This window comes from Atractosteus spatula, chromosome 7 (genome assembly GCF_055471065.1).
Source record: "Atractosteus spatula isolate fAtrSpa1 chromosome 7, fAtrSpa1.hap1, whole genome shotgun sequence".
NCBI lineage: Eukaryota > Metazoa > Chordata > Actinopteri > Semionotiformes > Lepisosteidae > Atractosteus > Atractosteus spatula.
In genome coordinates this window covers 32,643,738-32,661,802 of record NC_142712.1, presented here as the reverse complement: position 1 = coordinate 32,661,802, position 18,065 = coordinate 32,643,738, and the positions used below count along the sequence as shown (strand labels likewise).

Below are 18,065 nucleotides of genomic sequence, written 5' to 3'. Positions count from 1 at the left end.
GTACGGGAGAAGGATCTACATTTTTTATTCAACGTTAACCCTACCTTTTGACCTGGGACTCACTTACCTTTTGACCTGAGATTTAGATTCTCCTGACTGGCTGAAACCAGGGGTGGGAGAGGAGCCTTCTGGGATTCTCCACTACATCCTGTCATGTGAGCTGTGAGTCACAGAAAATAAACCTTCTCTGACTTCACCGAGATCATAGCCAGTGTCGAGGTCACAAGTGCAGGGTGCAATTCAATTCAAAGCAAAAAAGGTAAAAGCAGAACTTTTACTATGACAAAAGAGAAGGGGGGTCTTCAGCTATGAAGCACTGGGGCTGGAGGCCAATGAGGAAATCCAGTTTGCTGCTTTAAGTGTTGGTGGAGCAGATGGTGTCACTGCTCCCTGTGGATCAGGCTGTCCAAACCGATGCCCTAGTATTGGTTCAGCCATTTCATCTTCTGAGACTCTGTGAGCTCCACAGCCCCCAACAGGAACAGTCAGCAGGGCCTGACGAAGTGGCGGGTCTCTCACAGTCGCGCGCTCTGGGGTGACGGGAATCCCCAAGAGCCAAGAAACCCTGGGCAGACTAACTTCAATCTGGCCCCCTGTGACGGTGGAGCCAAGTGACACGATCCGGGCTCTGACGTTGCAAAGCCTCAACTCGAGAGTGGGAGAGAGAGCACTGAACACTGCTCCAGAGCCCCAGGGCCGATGTCCAGACGCCATACCTCCAGGCCAGTACTGTCTTGGCTTCCCGTGTGGCAGCTCCACTGCCAGAGAGAGAAGCAGCGCTGCTCTGCTGGGTACCCCTGCCCACTGCCCAGCGGGCCTCACTGCGTGCCGCAAGGTAAGAGAAGGAGAGAGAGCAGGAGTGCCAGAGGAGCAGGCAAAGAGCACCTGCCCTGTGCCGGTAGAGAGCTTGGTAAGAAGGGCTCTTTACAAGGCGATTCCAGTGTAAAATGCTTAATGAATCTTTACCTTCAATTAGAAAAATAGAGACCGCGACCTGTAACAGTGGGCAGAGTTTAACGGAACCACACCCCCTTAAGATGGGAGGGGCGCTGGCCCAGGATCTCACCCTGAATGAGAGCTGCTATCTCCCGGCTCTTCTGAGAGGGCATTTCTCTGACCGTGTCCAGCGCCGTCAGGCCCTTGTTGTCCACAATGTTCACGGTGATGCCTGTTGACACACGGGCAGAGGGAGAAATGGGAGTTTAGTTCAATCTGTAGGGGGAAACCATGGCGCCCAGAGGAAACCCACATTAAGAACATGCAAACTCCACACAGACAGCACCCAAGGAATTGAACCTAGGGCTCCAGCACTGCAAGGCAGCAATGTTAACCACTGTGCCACCCTTCCACAAATCTAAGTTTAAAATCAAGACATTACATAAAGACACAGACAGAAATGCACAAAGAACTAGATAGACAAAGAATGTTAGAACTCAAATACAAAGATTAGCAGACCGTAAAATAGATTAAAATGACCAGGTTTTGTATGTCTGGTTATTACCAGTTATTCTTCTCAATAACAAAAAAGACAGTGCAAGGAGGTGACTGAATCTTCGTTTGGCTGAGAGCTGCTGACTGACTGCCTGAGCTGCATGAACACCAGAGGACAGGACAGAGGAAGCAGAGCTGTGGACCGGACCCTCTAAACTCCACTCTAAAACCAGAGCCAGCACCCATAACACCCTGCAGCTCACCACTGGCAGCCCACTGAAGCTCAGCAGGGGTGAGCCTGGCCAGTACCTGGATGGGGGACCTCCTGGGAAAATTAAGGTTGCTGCTGGAAGAGGTGTTAGTGAGGGCCAGTAGGTGGCGCTCACCCTGCGGTCTGTGTGGGTCCTAATGCCCCAGTATAGTGACAGGGAAAGGATAATGTAAAAAGTCGGCGTCCTCTGGCTGAGACGTAAAACCGAGGTCCCGACTCTCTGTGGTCATTAAAAATTCCAGGTGTTTCTCAAAAAGAGTAGGGGTGTTACCCTGGCGTCCTGGCCAAATTTGCCCCATCTCTGATTAATCCCCATCTCTGACCTGGCTTCATCACTCTGTTCTCCTCCCCACTGATAGCTGGTGTGTGGTGAGGGTACTGGTCACTATGACTACTGTCACATCATCCAGGTGGGGCTGCACATTGGTGGTGGTGGAGGGGAGACCCCATTACCTGTAAAGCGCTTTGAGTGGAGTGTCCAAAAAAAGCGCTATATAAGTGTAAGCCATTATTATTTTTAAAACCATGTAAAAACAAGGCAGCAAAAAAAAAAAAGACGAGAAGACAGGCCGACCTGCGCTCAGGAGCTTCTGCACGACGTCCTTCTTCCCGAAGAGCGCCGCCTCGTGCAGGGCGCTCCCCTTCTCCGTCTGGAAAACAGAGCCGTTAAGAACGTGGAAGAGGGCAGGGGAGCACAGGACGGGAGAAACACGACGCGCTAACACTTCACTGTCCGACTTCCCGGAAATCTGCCTTGTGTCTGAGCAGTGACTTACAGAGAACATACAAACCGTACATGAAAACATTACAATAAATATTACATAAAAGATATCGACCCATACACACGCCTTCTGCACCACTCCTACAGCTTATGAGAACTTGGAAGTTTACGCCCCCACAATCACCCTAAGCCCCTTTAATTATACAAACCCCCTTCATTTGAGCAGTCTAAATGAGGGTGGGATACAGGAACTCCTCATGCTGTCCCCACTGACCCCTGGGGGCCCACCGCCCGCCCCCTCACCTGGTAGTTGATGTCCATGCCGGCATCCAGGAGCACCTCCACCACGGCCAGGTGGCCGTTGCGGGCCGCCAGGTGCAGGGGGGTGTGCTTCTTGGTGTTGCAGCTCAGCAGGTTGGGGTGGGCGTTGAGCAGCAGCTTGACCACCTCCAGCCGGCCGTACAGGGCGGCCAGGTCCAGGGGCGTCTCGAACTTGTTGTTCCTCATGGTGGGGTCGGTCAGCTCCTCCAGCAGGAGGCGCACCACCTCAGAGTGGCCGTACTGGGCCGCGCAGTGCAAGGCCGTCTCGTTGTCGTTGTTCTGGGGGGGACGCGGGGGACGGCACAAAGGAAACAAGAGGAGGAGGAAGAGATCAGCTATCGCCGTCGGCCTAGAGCTGCACGCCTCTGTGATGGAGTTGAACAAACGCACACCCTCACGATGACAATAACACTCATCGGACAGCCACTTCTTCCTAGAAGGACTTCGGGTTGCTGAGACACGATTCCAGAAGCAGTGGGGGTAGGGGCTATACCCTACACAAGATACCAGTCCATTACTGACTCACACAGGCATAAATAACCCAGCCCACAGGTTGTTAGAAGGTGGGAGGAAACTGGAGCACCCAGAGAAAACCCATGCAGAGACAGGAAGAACATGCAAACTCCACACAGAAGGTACTGTGGGAAAGAATCAATGCCAGGACTCAAGTGCTGTGAGGCTACATAAACACCATTCTACTGTACAGCCCATAATAATTCCTTTCATTTATATAGCATTTTTCATCCACGAGAAACAAAGATCAAAATATTTAGCTGCTGCTGAATGAATGAATGCACTGGTTTGTGCCGACCGCAGAACGAGAGTGAGGGGTGGAAACAAACGTGCAATTATCTCATGTGCAATTATCTAGTCACTTAGATCATGCTCGTCGGGTCACGCTAACTCTCGCAAAGGTTAGCTTCTTAAAGTGCACAGACAACGTCAAGTGTGCCTTTCCATTTTTAGAAATCTCTCTCTTTGGAACCCAAATTGCAAAACTGTGCAAAAGCAACATACAGTATGAAAACGGCTAACATGCCCTGCAGGTGATGGTGTTTAATGAGCACAACAGCACTGGAATCTGGGAGATCACTTACAGTCTAAATTTTTATGTCAGCCAGCTGTTCAGCATTTCTGTTATAATTCTGCAGTGGTTAGTTTAGCTAATAATTAGTTACGTGAGAGACAATTTCATTCAAAGCAAACAAAAGCATCAGAAGCTGCCGACAAGCTTGGTTTTACAGATCATCCAAAGGACAGGACACAGGAAGGCTCTGCGCCTTGGCGGATTGGTGGCACAGCTGGGGTTTGAACTTGGAACTTCTTGGCTACAAGGCCTTTGCTTTAACTCCTGGATAGACTGAACTGCCCACAGCGACAAACCACACACTGACGGGCTCTGACCCGATTGCGAAATCAGTGAGCAGCTTATCTGCAGTGCAAAACACCGTAGGCGTTGCAGGAAAAGACCGGAAGCTGGATCCAGTACTTTGGTGTTCCTCCGGGCTGGAAATCAGCAGCACTGTTGTCATTGCCGGGATTTGGGAATAAGCTGTAGGATGAAGTGAGGCATGGGGTGGGAGTGCAGCAGAAGGCTGGCACCTTTGCAAGGACACTGCCAGGGAATCCAGGATCAGAAAACCTTTGGCAAACACCGGCAGTAATTCCCATCAGCAAGAGAGACAGGAAAGAAAAGCACGGTTATACAGCTCCGCCGTGATCTCGGCTAGGCGCACACACACACTCAGCTATGACCTCAGCTCTGAACTCTATTTGCACTTTCCAATTCAAAACTAGGTAGCGATCATTTTGAATACACTTACTTTTCGGCTTAGAAGCAGAACTTTTAGACAGGTGATTTGAACCATGCCCACCACAAGACTGTAAGGGAAAAAAAAACTGTGCAGAAGGCAGGGTGAAAGCAAGCAATAATAAGATGGAAAACCAGAAACCGCAACTGATTAAGTGCTTAAGCAACTGCATATAGCACCAGGAGATGCATTTAAAAGGATTCTCAAAGATCCTCCTGTTCAGGACATCCAGATATAGCATCCCAATCGAGGACTTTTTAAAAGTAACACTGAAACAGGTTGGTTTAGCTTTTCAGGGATCAATCGGTGTTGTTACTCGGGCCGCTAAACAAGTTTGTTCTCAAGCACAAGTCTCTACATTTCAGTCCCTTTTCTGATGTAACAGATGTACACTCCTCTGAGAACATCGGCGAAGCCCAGCAGGAAACGAAAAAGATAGAAAGCAAATTGACCTCAACCCTTCCTTACAGTACTCTCACACACACCATGAGCAACACAGGTGTCTGGTGATGCCACTAATGCCAACTCAGGCAAGGCCACATTCGCAGAGACAGGGTGGAGATTTAGCTGGTACAGGAAACTGCACTAAATCACACTGATCACGGTGCTCAAGATGAAGATTTACTGTGGGACAAAACTCTATTCAATTCCTAGACCTCAGCTGCTGCAGGTTCTGACACTTTAACCCTACAGGTCAAGACAAAATAGCACCACTGTTGTCCTGGGTCATGGCTTGGGGGCAGAGGCAAGAGGTTAACTACAGCACTGCGTGCCTGAGTCTGTGATCCTGCGCCACCATCTGGAGTGTGGCAGAACTGAAAGGTGCTGTAGCCCCTAACTATAAGAGGCCCCAGCGACCAGCTCCCCCCACCCTCCCAGGACTGGTGAGCTGTGAAAAGGCAATGAGCTATTTTGGTTTCTTCATTTTAACAGTGTAATCCTTCCCTGTCTGGAGCTGTCTGTAGAGCTCACCAGTCACCACTAGAGGGCAATATTTACCTTTCTTGTCCTCAAATCTCTTGCTCTTTCCTCCACCTCTTACCTTCTAAAACACAGAAGATGAAGATGCTGAACCTGTCCAGAATGCTTTGTTACCGTCAGGATGCCCATTCTACCAAAGGTCTTAAAGCAACCTGAGACCCAAGAGGAAGAGTTTGCTTCAGATCTATCAGAACATATGCAGGGCACTGGAGCGAGGAATGCCCATAGGACGCACACAGCACAGTGCAGATTCTTCTATACTGATGTAATTTTTTAAGTTTCAAAATGCAGGACAGTGCAAGGACACAGAAGCTTTTATAAAATTACACCTTGTTTTCAGATGTTACATAGACTATGGTATACAGTCTTGGCTACCCTGCTGCACAAAAAGACACTACTGCAATTTGTCCAAAGAAGAACAATCTGGCATATTCCTGAGTTTATTCTATACTGACAGGCTAGAAGCTGAATCATCTTGAACAGAAAAGACGATGAAGGGGACATGGGTAGTCAAAGCCCCGAAAGGCCCTGACACAGTCAACCCAATAGGGTTATTCTGTATCAACAGCGAAGCATAAACCAAAGGAGACAAACAAAAACTAAGATAGAGAGCAGCTAAATCTGAAAACAGGAGGCACTCATTTACACTCATTTACACAAACGGTTGCCGAAGCTGATGCTTTAAAAAACAGCTGGATACAATCCTCTTGTTTAATTTATTTCCGGGTTCCGAAATCCACAAAAAGTCCAGCCAAATTAAAGAGTCCTAAACACTACTCAACCGGGATGCCTACAAACACATCGACATAAGGTTGTATTGAGCTGTATGGCTAACTTAATGGAAAAATCTCATTCTTAGCTAACTAGGGAGAGCATATTGAGCACTGACCATGTTGAATTAGCTCTGAACTGTTTCCACACAGGAGGTTAAGGAAAGGTGTACTGAGCACCTGACCATGTTGAAATACTGTTGTGTGCAAATGTTAAGGCCAAAATGTACATTGCAGTGCTTATGTGACATCTTTTTGCAAATTTTAAGGCACAATTATTATTTACTTACGGTTTTGTAGATATTCAAAACTATGTAATGAATATGCAAAAGTCTGGGCAACCTGTCAGTCAGTACTGAGTAACACATCCACTGGCAGAAATCACAGCTTCCAAACAATTCCTGTAGCCAACTAAAAGAAAACAAATCAGATACACCCTATTTGTTTAGCCACTAAAATCAACGGAGTATTAAAAAAAAAAAAGTAATCCTGACACAAAGCTTGTGTGTTTAGCCTTTGGCACATTTGCTTTTGCCAATTTTGGGCTTTCCTCCCGCCCTATGTAATCATCCTCAGGTCACCAAATGACACGCCACTTCATCGCTTCGGTGATCAGGAATCCCTACAGACATGGAGGACCGCGCAGTCAAGCAGTGGTCAGCACTGTGGATCGGTGCCACTATGGTCCCAGAACGGTCTTTTCTCTCAGGTGAGAGAGCGAGAGCAGGCCTCACTGGCAGCCCTGAAGACAAGTCTGCCACAACCCAATCGCTCGGTCCCGCCGCCCTCCGCTTAAACAACACACGCGCGCGCACACACACACACTCCCTGTCCCAGACTGCAACAGCAGGTAACAAACCCCGCAGGGACCTCTCACTTCCTGAAGCAGGAGGGCGTCAGGTGACAGATAGCCCGAGAGCAGGCCACAGCTTGAAGGGAACAAAACAGCAATGACACCTGCTTTTCAGAAGGGTTTGAAAGGGTCTAGCCTCTGGTGAAACACCATCAACGAGGCCGACACTGGCCTGTTGGGCCAGTTAAATCACCTTTTTCTCCTTTATTTTTTAATTCATTTTCAACAAACTTTACATACCACCCACCATTAAAGAGAAATAAGATTAAAACCATTCAAACCACCTCAACTTGCATACACTGCACAAATATACAGTATATTTTTAAAACAAATACCAATAGGTTCTTTTGGGAGAGGGATTTGTAGTTTGTTTATATGTAGCTGTGTTTAACCAATGCAGCTTAAGAACACAGAAATTTGCGGAGATTTCCATTTTTAGCTCCTTCCCTCAACTCAGGAAATAGTTAAATAATTAAATGCCACTCATCTTAAATCCAATAGCTTGGGGGTAGAGAAATACTGGATTAGTCAAATAGCTAATGTTGACAGGGGAAAGGCCTCCAAACGCCTCCAAATCTGTATTACTAAGGACAAAGATGTCTGAGGAAAATGGTTAAAAATCACCAACTTCCTCTTCTAACTGATGTCTCCCTGCAGGCAGCTCAGCATGGCTCTCTCCCTCTCCGACAGGAGGATAAGTAATCACTCCACGGCCCAGCTGAGAAATGAAAAGGCCCCTCGAGCGGCTCAGAGCTTGTTGTCGTCTCAGACAAAAGAAAATGCCATTTCCCCATCTGTAATGCACTAGCAACTGCTTTGTTTACCATCCCATTCTCGAGCACAGTTTTCAAGGAAGTGAACCACGTACTCCGCAGGTCTGCTTCAGAAAAACTGGGCAGTCTAGGTAGAAAAAAAGAACTTCAGTTCTAGGCCAGTAAAAGGGACCGATTTGAACCTGATAAATCTCATTTTCAACCCGACACTTGAGCTAGGATCTCAGCTGAGGATCTCCATTTTTCATGCAGAAGCTGGCGCAGAGAAACTCACCCTGACTGACAGCTGTGCCGGCGTATCACCCTGGGAGCAAGACGGCCAAGCACTGGAACAAGATCTCAGATTTTCTTCATGCCTTGAGCCCAGCCTCAACCCTCATTGCTGCCAAATAACGACTCCTGACAACCTGGCACTACAGCTTCTGAGCAATGTATTCAGCACAATCCTGTCCTACTCTAACTTGCCCAGATAAGCTACAGAAACCGAAAAGCCTCTTGTTTCTAACTGTTCTTTGCCCCTTGTGGCCCATAGTTAACTATTCTTTGAGCTGCACTATTGAATATGCGATTATATTCTGAAAACACCAGAATCACTACAATTGAAACCCGATGGAAGCTAATCAGCTTGTTGTGTGATTTGGAAGGCAAATGCTATAAATATATCCAATCCATTCTTCTATGTTTTCATTTGTAATTACTTTTCAGAATGGCTGAGCTCATTTTTCACTTGAAGGTTACATGTTACTATGTGTAAGTAAAGGGAACAAATTCTGATTTCATACGTCTTGATTTCAGGCTGTTAGGGCACAAAATGTGTTAGTTTGGAAAGGGTGTTCAGACTTTCTAGAAGCACTGTATTTCCCTGTGTGCTACCCTGCTCATTTGGAAGACCCTCTGCTTATCACCTTCACCTGCTGCTACAATCTCTGACCAGCACAGGGGTAATGCGACCTTGTGCACTGTATACACACACTCCACTGACACACCCCTTCTTGGCACCAACTGGAGGCGTGGCGCAAACTTGCAGGCAGCTGGCAAGGGCAAGGCGTGGATCTTGGCCCGGACTGACTCAAGCCCAACCAGCCCTGAGGAGATCTGGCCAATCAACCGCCACCGTGCAGGGAATCCTGGTCCCCATCGGCCAGCAGTATAGCCCAGGCTCAGACCAGCGTCAGGGGCCAAGAGCAGGGCTCCACCTGCTGGTCGGGGAGTGTTCTGTCACAGGCGGGGCACCTAGAAACTGGCGCAGGACTCAAGACCAGTGTAAAATCCTGGGTTCGGTAAAATGTTTCAGGCATTCATGTGAAGGACAACAGAGTTTTCACTGGCCGATTATCAAACTTTATTGATAAAACCAAAACAAAAACTAGCCAACCAAACCAGAAGAAGACAAAGAATCAAAATAACGGACACAGTGCGAGCCTGCATTCTCTCCTCAACCGTCCACACCACACTTTTCCCTGGGTCAGAGATTAAATAAAACTTCACTCGCACCAAACAAATTACCACACGCTGAACACTGAACATGTTAACCCAAATATTTCTCACACTAGCAATAACCCAGACCAGGCAGAAGAGAAGAAAACCACACTGCAATGGTAAAGGGCATCAACTTGGACATGATGAACCTCATTTGAAATTTCAATGACTGTCCAGCTTGGCACTGTGGAGTTCCTAGATTTGAAGTCATGGAAGTACATTATCCCAGCCCAGACAGAAACGCCATTTTTAACTATTGCAGCTCATACTGCAGAGGCCTTTGGTTGCTGCCGGAGGACAGGCAGACAACAAAGAGCAGCAGGGGGCGCTAGTGAGCCTCCAGCGGAGTTAGATGCCCCCACGCTCTGTAGCGCCCAGCAAATTGAGCCCCCTGCCTGGCATCAGGCTGCATTGCATGGTGACTGAGGTTACACACTGTTCCAAACAGTCTAATATCTCCATTCAAACTCCAACTGAGACGTCACATTCCTCGGATTCTAGTGCAGTGGCAGCTTCCATTGAACTAGATTCCAGACAGCAAACCCTAGACACCAGTGCAAAAAGGAGGCTCCTGATTAACAATCGTTCTGCCTTAAACCCAAGTACAGCATCTCTGTTGTCTGAATGCTGTCAATGCTGTGCGTAAGGGTTTTTGCTGTCATAGCAAGTGTTGCCAGCCAACTCAGCCACGTATAATCCTGCCAAGGGCTCAGACTGTCATCTGGTTCCTGATCGCAGGCCACTGGCTTGCTGCAATATTCACACGGAACAAGTTCGAAAAACTGCAGCAGCAATCAAAACACACAACAGGAGATACTGGGTCATGGGGCTAGCCCGTGTCTATCAATACATAAGAACCTGCAGTCACTTTTAAGCGCCTGGAGAGAGAGAGAGAGCAAATGTGCATTTTAAAGCTCGCTAACCGCAGCCGTAGGAATGCCCAGTCTAATGAACGCACTCTCCCAGCAGGGAGCAATACGTGGTCAGGCTTTCCAAAAATACAACCCCAGGAGCCCAATCCTTCTGAAAACTGGAGGAGCGGCTGGGACAAGGAAGTTCAATCCGGCGCACCATGACCCCTCAACTGAAGAGGCCCTGCTGGGGTGGCAGGCTGGGATTGAGCTGCCTGTATTTCAAAGCAAAAGCCCAGAGCGCTGTTCTATTTCCCACTCGCTCGTCAGCTTCACCTGGAAACGTGCAGTGGGTCTCCAGCTCCTGGGTGCTGCAGATGATAATGCACACTGATGAAGAACCTCTGGACCACAGCATGCCTGACTCGTCGCCACACGGCTGCCCATCGCCCTCCACGTGACCAACAGCTCCTGCTGTTGCCAAGATTTGCCTCTAAGTGTCCCTGGCTACACAGAGCTGCCTTTTCCCCCCCACACGATTCACGTTCTTTTTTTAAACTTCATATCCAGTTGTTTGCAGAGTTCACGGTGACCAGCAACACGGCAGCTGACAGACCAGAGGACACGGTCACCCTCAAGAGGGAAGAGAAATTAAACTAAACCAGGGCCGACCAGAGAGCGGGTCTGCACAGAGCACCTGTCATTAACCTGTCCTGGTCACACACTGTAGGACAGACACTCTGAAATCTCTGACTCCTGGACGGGTGTGCAAAGACGTATGCACGGGGAATTTTTACTTCCCTACTCCAGGGGCTCTCTCCCAGATCAGCCGGGGCGATGCCACAGCGGCTCTCGCTTGCGGTCCTGGCTGTCACTGTGGGAACGGTATGTACATGGAAATCGCCATCTTTCAGCGGGACACTTGCCCAACAGCTGTGGGTTGAAAAGCACACCCTCAAAATCAACTGACCTTGGACGCACAAGGAATCAGGTGACCGTGTGTGTGTGTAGGGGGGGTGACATTTCAGGCTATAAATATTCTCTTCCCCATCTGCGTTTGTTTTACAACTGCAGTTCAAGCTACCATATACAGATGTTCTCATCCAAAGCTTCCTGAGTGGGCTTCTGAACAGCCCAAAACGTAACCATCAGGAGGGTCAAGGTAAAGATTTGGAAAAGTGGACACTTAACAAGTTGTTTCAGAGCCTATCATAACAGCTGACTCGTTGTGTGCAACCAACCCAAGAAAGCCCCCATAATCCTCTTCTACGCTGTGAAACTATGTAGCTGAAATAACCTCCCACACCCTCTACGATCTTGGTACTCACCCAAGAATAAGCCCTAATCACAGGCTGGACTGCCCGGTCCAGTGTCTGGTCAACAGGATGAAGCATTGGACCCAAGGACAAAGGTCATTAAGCCACTGTGAGTGCTGTACTGTAAGGAAGGAGGCGGGCTTTGTCACCTGGCCCAGGGATAGCTGCAGATGTATCATTCAAACCCCGATTCACAGCTTGTGGGCTCGCAGTTCTCTATCAACTATCAAAAAGCCTAGCCTAACAGGATTCTAGGAAATAAGGGGGAGTTGATTCAAATATCCAGATTCCTCAAAGGATTTAACAAGGTGCGCCCCTCGAACCTCAGGATCAACAGGGAAATACAAACCAGAGAAGTGGTGATTATGAGGGAGTGTATTTAAAAGGAGAACAGGAAGCATTTTTCTCCACAAAGGGTGGTGGGTGTCTGGAACGAGCCTTGCTCTTGAAGCCAATACACCTGATTTCTTTAAAGAAAGTGCCGTATAAGATCCACCAATCAAGACAGGAGGCACTTCTTTACAAAAAGGGAGGTGGGAGTGTGGAACAAACATGCCCTGCCATGTTGTTGAAGCTGTTGCTTTTAGGAAACGGACGGCTGAGATCCTCAATATCAAGCAAGATAAGACCAGCACATGTAAAAAGTCGTCACCTCCCCTCCGAATGCGAAAATCACAGACCGAAAACATGAATTGCTATGAATCCTTATGCCTTTATGAATGATATGCATATATCCAGGACTGTCTGGTGTTTATATGAGCATAAATTAGTCAGAAAGCCTACCTTCTGACCCTAACTGCATAATGAAAACACTGTTAAAAAAGCACCGTCCCATGTCTGAGAAGGTTTCAGCTCTTGCATTACTTTCAAGTTCAAGAGCACCGCACCTTTAACATACATCCCAACAGGCTCGATAACTGCAAGTCCAGCAGGTTTTAAAACAGGCTAGTGTTGGACTACCTCCACAAAGCTGGAGTTCACCTTACAAAGGATAAGCCAAAAGGGACAAGAGGCTTAAATCAAGAAGCCCGTCTAGTTCTTTTACTTTTACAAGTCAGAGAAGGAGAAAGCGGACATGGTTGTATTTCAAACAAGGCACGAAAGACGACGAATGATGTCCTTTTTTTTTTTTTACACAGATCTGCCAACACCTTAGTAATTAGGTCGGCTACAGTAAAATTGGCCTTGTAGTATAATGGGCTCCCTGCAGAGTACTATAAAATAGCACAGCAGTGTCTCCTGAGGGACCTGGGGCGACAGCATGCAGCATGCTCAAGGTAGCAATTCCTGAGGTAGGAGCTGCGTTTCTTAAAGGCAAACAATCCTTTAACCCGTAACTACTGGCTGCGTCCTTTATGCCGCATTTAAAATCGATTCCATTTTGCAATTAGACTCGGAGATGCAGAATACCCCCCCTTCCCCGCTCCCTGCTTTACGGAGATTACAGAATTCCTCCCGGATATGTAGAGGAAAAAGACTTCCCAGCGAGAAGGATGCGCTTCCCCCGTTTCCCTCCCTCCCTTGAATGTAACTAGGCGCTCCTCTCAGTCTCTCATCCTCTCTCCTGCCACGATCAGTCAGCCATTTCTCAGTCCTAGGAGGTTAATTAACTACGTCCCTCTCTCCCAGTAACTGGCAAGTCATTTCCTTAAAGAGATGAGCAGAGACCTTTGTTGTTTCTGATTAATGTGCACAATAAAAGGCTTTAGCTTGAAGTACATCTGCATTACACAAAGAAGAAACTACTGTATGAGCTCCCTTCCGTATTTTTCATTCGTAAATAGACTCTGCTCTTTGACCACTGGGGACTCAGTCAGAAGTTAAAACCTAAGACTGTTAAAACCTACACTGGGATGGAGAAGGCGGTCCATGTCCCACACTGCTTGTCCTGGACTCTCAGTTAGGGCGACAGACTCACTCACAACTTCTCAAGGACGGGCTGCTCGTATCTGGGTCTCATCAGTTTTGACCAGACCGATGAAAAGGCCGAAAGGAAAACTGGAATTGTCAGCTCGAGCTACAAGTCAGACAGCTTTGGTTTTGCCAAGTAACCAACTTTGGTCTGTGCGTTTCAGTGTTTCTTGGTGCTGAGCGCCAGTATCGCACATAAATAACAGCCACGTGACTTGTCGTTAGGCAGGAAACCTACAGCGGCAGACTTGTGCTGTACAGGTAGCCATTATTTCTGCATGGCAACGTTTCTCATGGATAGGGAGAGGGAAAAGATTCCCTAGTGGGAATGATATACAATTCCTCCTTTAAATAGGGCAGCTCGCTTGCTAGAACAGTCCAGTGCGTTGTGTACGAGACACACCTGTCTATTTTGCAGCTCCCAGTTTGAGGCTGCTGTGATTTCAGATTGTAGTTTACCAGTCTTCCATTCATTTTCTATCCAATTAGCCCTGGTGAAGGTTGCAGTGGTAACAGGCTGGGCACAGCAGACCAGACTTCCCTCTCCCCAGCATTCGGTCACATTGTCACTACCCAGAGCTTGTGACCATCGGGAGCTTTCCATCCGAAGCTCCTGCTTCGTCACCACAGTTCGGTACAGCGTGCGCACTACCATTCTCACGAAAGTCTATGTATCCTTGGCCCCATGCTGTCAGTGGGTAGGTAGTGTAAAATGACCAGGGGAAGGGTCATTTATAACCGGTATTTCCGGAACGAAACACTTCATATACTTGATATAGACCTGAGCAAGATGGCCGCCAAGGATAACCAGGTGACCCGCTTTTGGAAAAGGCCTATGCAGCAAAACAATGAGACACAGGTAAGCTACATCAGGAAACAAAATATAAATGACCCTTCCCCTGGTCATCTTACAGTAGGTAGGTGTGGTCTTGTTTTGGAGACCATGCGTGACCTCAAGTCTTACTACAGGGAAGATAAGGAGGGAAGTCTTCTGACCTGGCACTGGATTCCTGACTCTGGAATCCTGAATCCAAAGCTCAGCTCCCAGAATCCATTTTTTTTTGCCATTTCTAGGGAAGAACACACCCAACAACACACAATTCTAATCAAGCTTGAACTGACAGCGGCCAAGGGTCAAATACTGGTTTTAAGATCTGGTTGTGGAGAGATGAGACTGGAAAGGTTTGAGGAAGGAAGGAAGAATTGCGGACAATCCAGCGGCTTTAACTTTGGGGAATTTGAATTAAACGGGGAAGGTGAGGGAGCATACCTGTTACCCCTCTGGCACTGCATGGCCCATCTAAACACCCCAGTAACAGCGAGAGGCACTGCAGAACCAGTGCAGCTCATTCCACGGACCTACTCTCCTTCAGGACCAGAACCCCCCTCTGCAAAACACCGGCTTCCTGCTCTAACATCACCCCACCTAGACGCTGCCAACGTTTCGACTTTTTGCAGGGATCTAGGAAACATAAAGTCGCAATGTGCAAAACAAAATGAGGTTGTTGAAGAAGTTTATTCCTGCAGTACGAGCTCCTGTGCACAATGCAAACACCTCCACTAGAATGCTGCAGTAAGTTTTGTATGCTGTGGCAGTGCTAAGAATGTGCATCGGGATGATTCACATGAGAGTGAGCACACAGCACTGTGCTGATCTGCTGAGCTTCAAATCCAAGGACTTAAAGCAGGGCCTGCTGGCCCAAGAAAGCTGCCCGGTTCAAAGAGATGCCACCCCCACCAACCGATGCATCGTTAAACAGTTCTAATCAGTCATCAGATATCCAATAGTGCATCTGATCGCAATCAGAGCCGATTGGCGGCACTCCTGTCCATTAGGGTGGCTGCCATTAAGGTTACGAGAGATGAGAACGGATTTTTTTTTTTAATCAAAGTAAACTTTTTGCAGAAACTTAAGTTACAATGCAACCTCAACCCGGGGTTGATTCTTTAACGGGAAGGATCTGTAATCAGAAGAAGATTTCTCGTTTCAGGTCTCGGTATTCAGCAACCTGTGTGCGGTAAAGCCAGCGATTCTCAGCAGGATGACGTGACACCGCCCCTGGAGAGATGGCTTTGCTCGAAATGTCAGTCTGCAAAAAAAACAGCTGTCAAATCACCAAGCAGTCAAGTGGGTTATCCCTCCACCAGCCCCAGAGAGAGTCGAGCAGCGTTTCAGACTGACCCGAGGATGGCAAGCCAATGACCCCAGAACCCGAGAGAGCTAGGCGTCAAGAGAGCTGGGGAGCAAAGTGAGGGAGGGACGCCGGCTGGCAAACTGGGTACACACCTTGGCATTAATATACGGGTCAAAGGGGCCGCAGCGTTTGAATTCTTTGTGGTCTACACAGCTCTAGGAGGAGAGAGAAGATGAGGCAATGTTCAAAACAGGCAGGGCTCACAGCGGTGGTGCAGACACAAATTCACAAATGGAGAAAAATCAGGGAAACGGAACAACGCAGCACAGGTGGAATGAAGAGAGCAGCCATCGTGTGGAAGCAGATGGGACGATGCCCTGGGTCAAGCCCAGTACACAGCCAGACATCAGTGGATATACTGGTCAGATGGGTAGGTGGGCTTTTATATAGGTCATTCTGTCAGGCTGCAATGCCTTGGGATCAAAGGTTACCTGCCCCCAAAAAGCTCTAACGTTAATGGTACAATAAAAATAGAAAAAATGTTTCTTTAAGGAAATCATCCGGGCTGTTTTTTTTTTTATTACTTTAAACACGGGTCACCCATGGGCGCCTAGCACAGATAGCTGCTCGTTTCACACTGGGACGATGCTAACAGGATTTCTCGGTCGACAGCTCAGCGAGCGGATTTCAGGCTGCGGAGAAGATAAATCCGGAATGAGCTGGGGGTACAAGGGGGGGGGGAATCAAGCCGTGAAACCATTGCTCTGCGCATCAAACGGGATGAGAAAATGTCACAGTATTTCACATACAGCAGTACCTTTCAGAGCCGGCCGCAGCTGCTAACACAGTGTCAGTGATGTTAAACTCAGTGCAGGGTTTATGGGCTTTGATCTAGGTCCTCTGAAACAAGTGCAAACACTTTTGGACCAAAACAAAATACAGAATTGGAACACTTGGCGGAAAGGTCGATTTAAGAGATGCAAGGCTTTGATAGAGACAAGAGAAACACAGGGCTTCAGTTTTCATGTCTTGAAGAGAGGAGGACATACAATAGGGCCATAAAAGTCTACAGCTGCCGCTTTCCACTCACCTGTGAAGGACCAACCACTCATCACTTACAAATCCAGATCACGATACAGCAAGGACAGCAAGCTTGCATTTTTTTTTCCCGCAATAGGAGCAACTATGGGATTTGAGCAATTTTGTGTTTAAATAGAGTACAGAGCCAACCCAACCTAGAGGACAGTGCAGTACCTCCGGGCCTCCAGCTGGGTGGACTCTCTCTCCGGCTAACAGCCTGACAGAACCCTGCCTTTTCTGCCGACTGTAGAAGGAGGCCGTGTGGAGGAAGTGGCCGCTGGTGAAGCTTCTCTCCGCGAGGTTTAATTTCTGCATTGCTGCCACTACTCAGCAGCCTTGTAAGACAGGAGGCAGCAGTTGTAATGAACAGTGCGTTCTCTGCATCTCCACTGCCATCGCCAATGCAATGCTGTCTGAGTCTTCCATACAGCCACTTGTAAGAGGTCAGGTGTCCTGTGATGTCAGATTGGCCACCTGTGTGAAGCCATGTTTCACAGGCTGGAGACCCCACAGCACTAAGACACTACTGTGCATGTGTCTGACTCTTCTTCTGAGCAAAACCCATTATAACACAGAGCAGTCGACAGATCACCAATGTCACAAGCATTTAGCACGTTCTCCCACATATCCCACCTCAGGACTGCCTTCTTTCTCTTGTGTGACACTTCCAGCACTACTAACGGCCCGATCCCAACACATGCTTAGTCAAAGAACGCAGAAGTTGAGCCCTTGAAAAACGCCTTTACCACTGTGCACAGCATGTTTTAAAACATGCAAATCAGACTTTTTTTTTTAGGACGTGAGTCTCTGCAGATGTGGTTATGCTGCTGAATCAGAAACCGACAGCAGAAAACAGACCACTAAGGGAAGTCCTCATGGTCCCAGTGTCCCTCAGTTTTTGCTCCAAGTTCTTGACTGTTTAATTGACCCCAGGTTGAAAAGCTAATCTACTATTTTGACTTGTTTAAATTGTTTTCAGTTCTGCGACTGTAAGGGCTTTTGCACTGCTCTACAGATATTTGTAACTTTTTACAAGCAGAAGCCAATGAAGAAGGTCCCCATTAAATGACATTATTATAGGTTCCAGTGGGGGGGATGCGTTAGCACGTATCATCTACAAATGAACAGGAGGAGTTAATTCCATGCAGAAAAGTAGAAAGGAGAACTGCGGCTGGCGTTCTGCCACTTGAGGACTCAACAGCTGAAATATGTTTCTTCTTTGAACTTTTCAGTGTGGAATTAACCTCTATTTGGTCCTTTTTAAGCTATTATTAGTTCAATAAAGGGCTAGAATAAGCCGCCGAGAGTCCAGCAGGAAAGATCTAGGGTAAATACTGGGGATTAAAGAACTCAGACTGGAC

At 47.8% G+C, this 18,065-nt stretch overlaps 1 protein-coding gene across 3 annotated transcripts in view; it reads right to left on the bottom strand.

Annotated features, from left to right (window-relative positions):
- The window catches only part of LOC148830794 (ankyrin repeat and SAM domain-containing protein 1A-like), a 129,541-nt gene that overhangs the window by 84,361 nt on the left and 27,115 nt on the right, over positions 1–18,065 (bottom strand). For 2 of the 3 annotated variants that reach the window (XM_088921749.1, XM_088921748.1), the window contains exons 4-7: positions 2,727–3,023; positions 2,277–2,352; positions 1,067–1,168; positions 68–160 (exon numbers count right to left, since the gene is read on the bottom strand). In XM_088921749.1, coding sequence (XP_088777875.1) covers positions 68–160; positions 1,067–1,168; positions 2,277–2,352; positions 2,727–3,023 — 568 coding nt within the window. Of the gene's footprint in view, positions 1–67; positions 161–1,066; positions 1,169–2,276; positions 2,353–2,726; positions 3,024–15,776; positions 15,840–18,065 lie in introns of all 3 variants that reach the window. The other variant, XM_088921750.1, reaches the window with a different exon arrangement.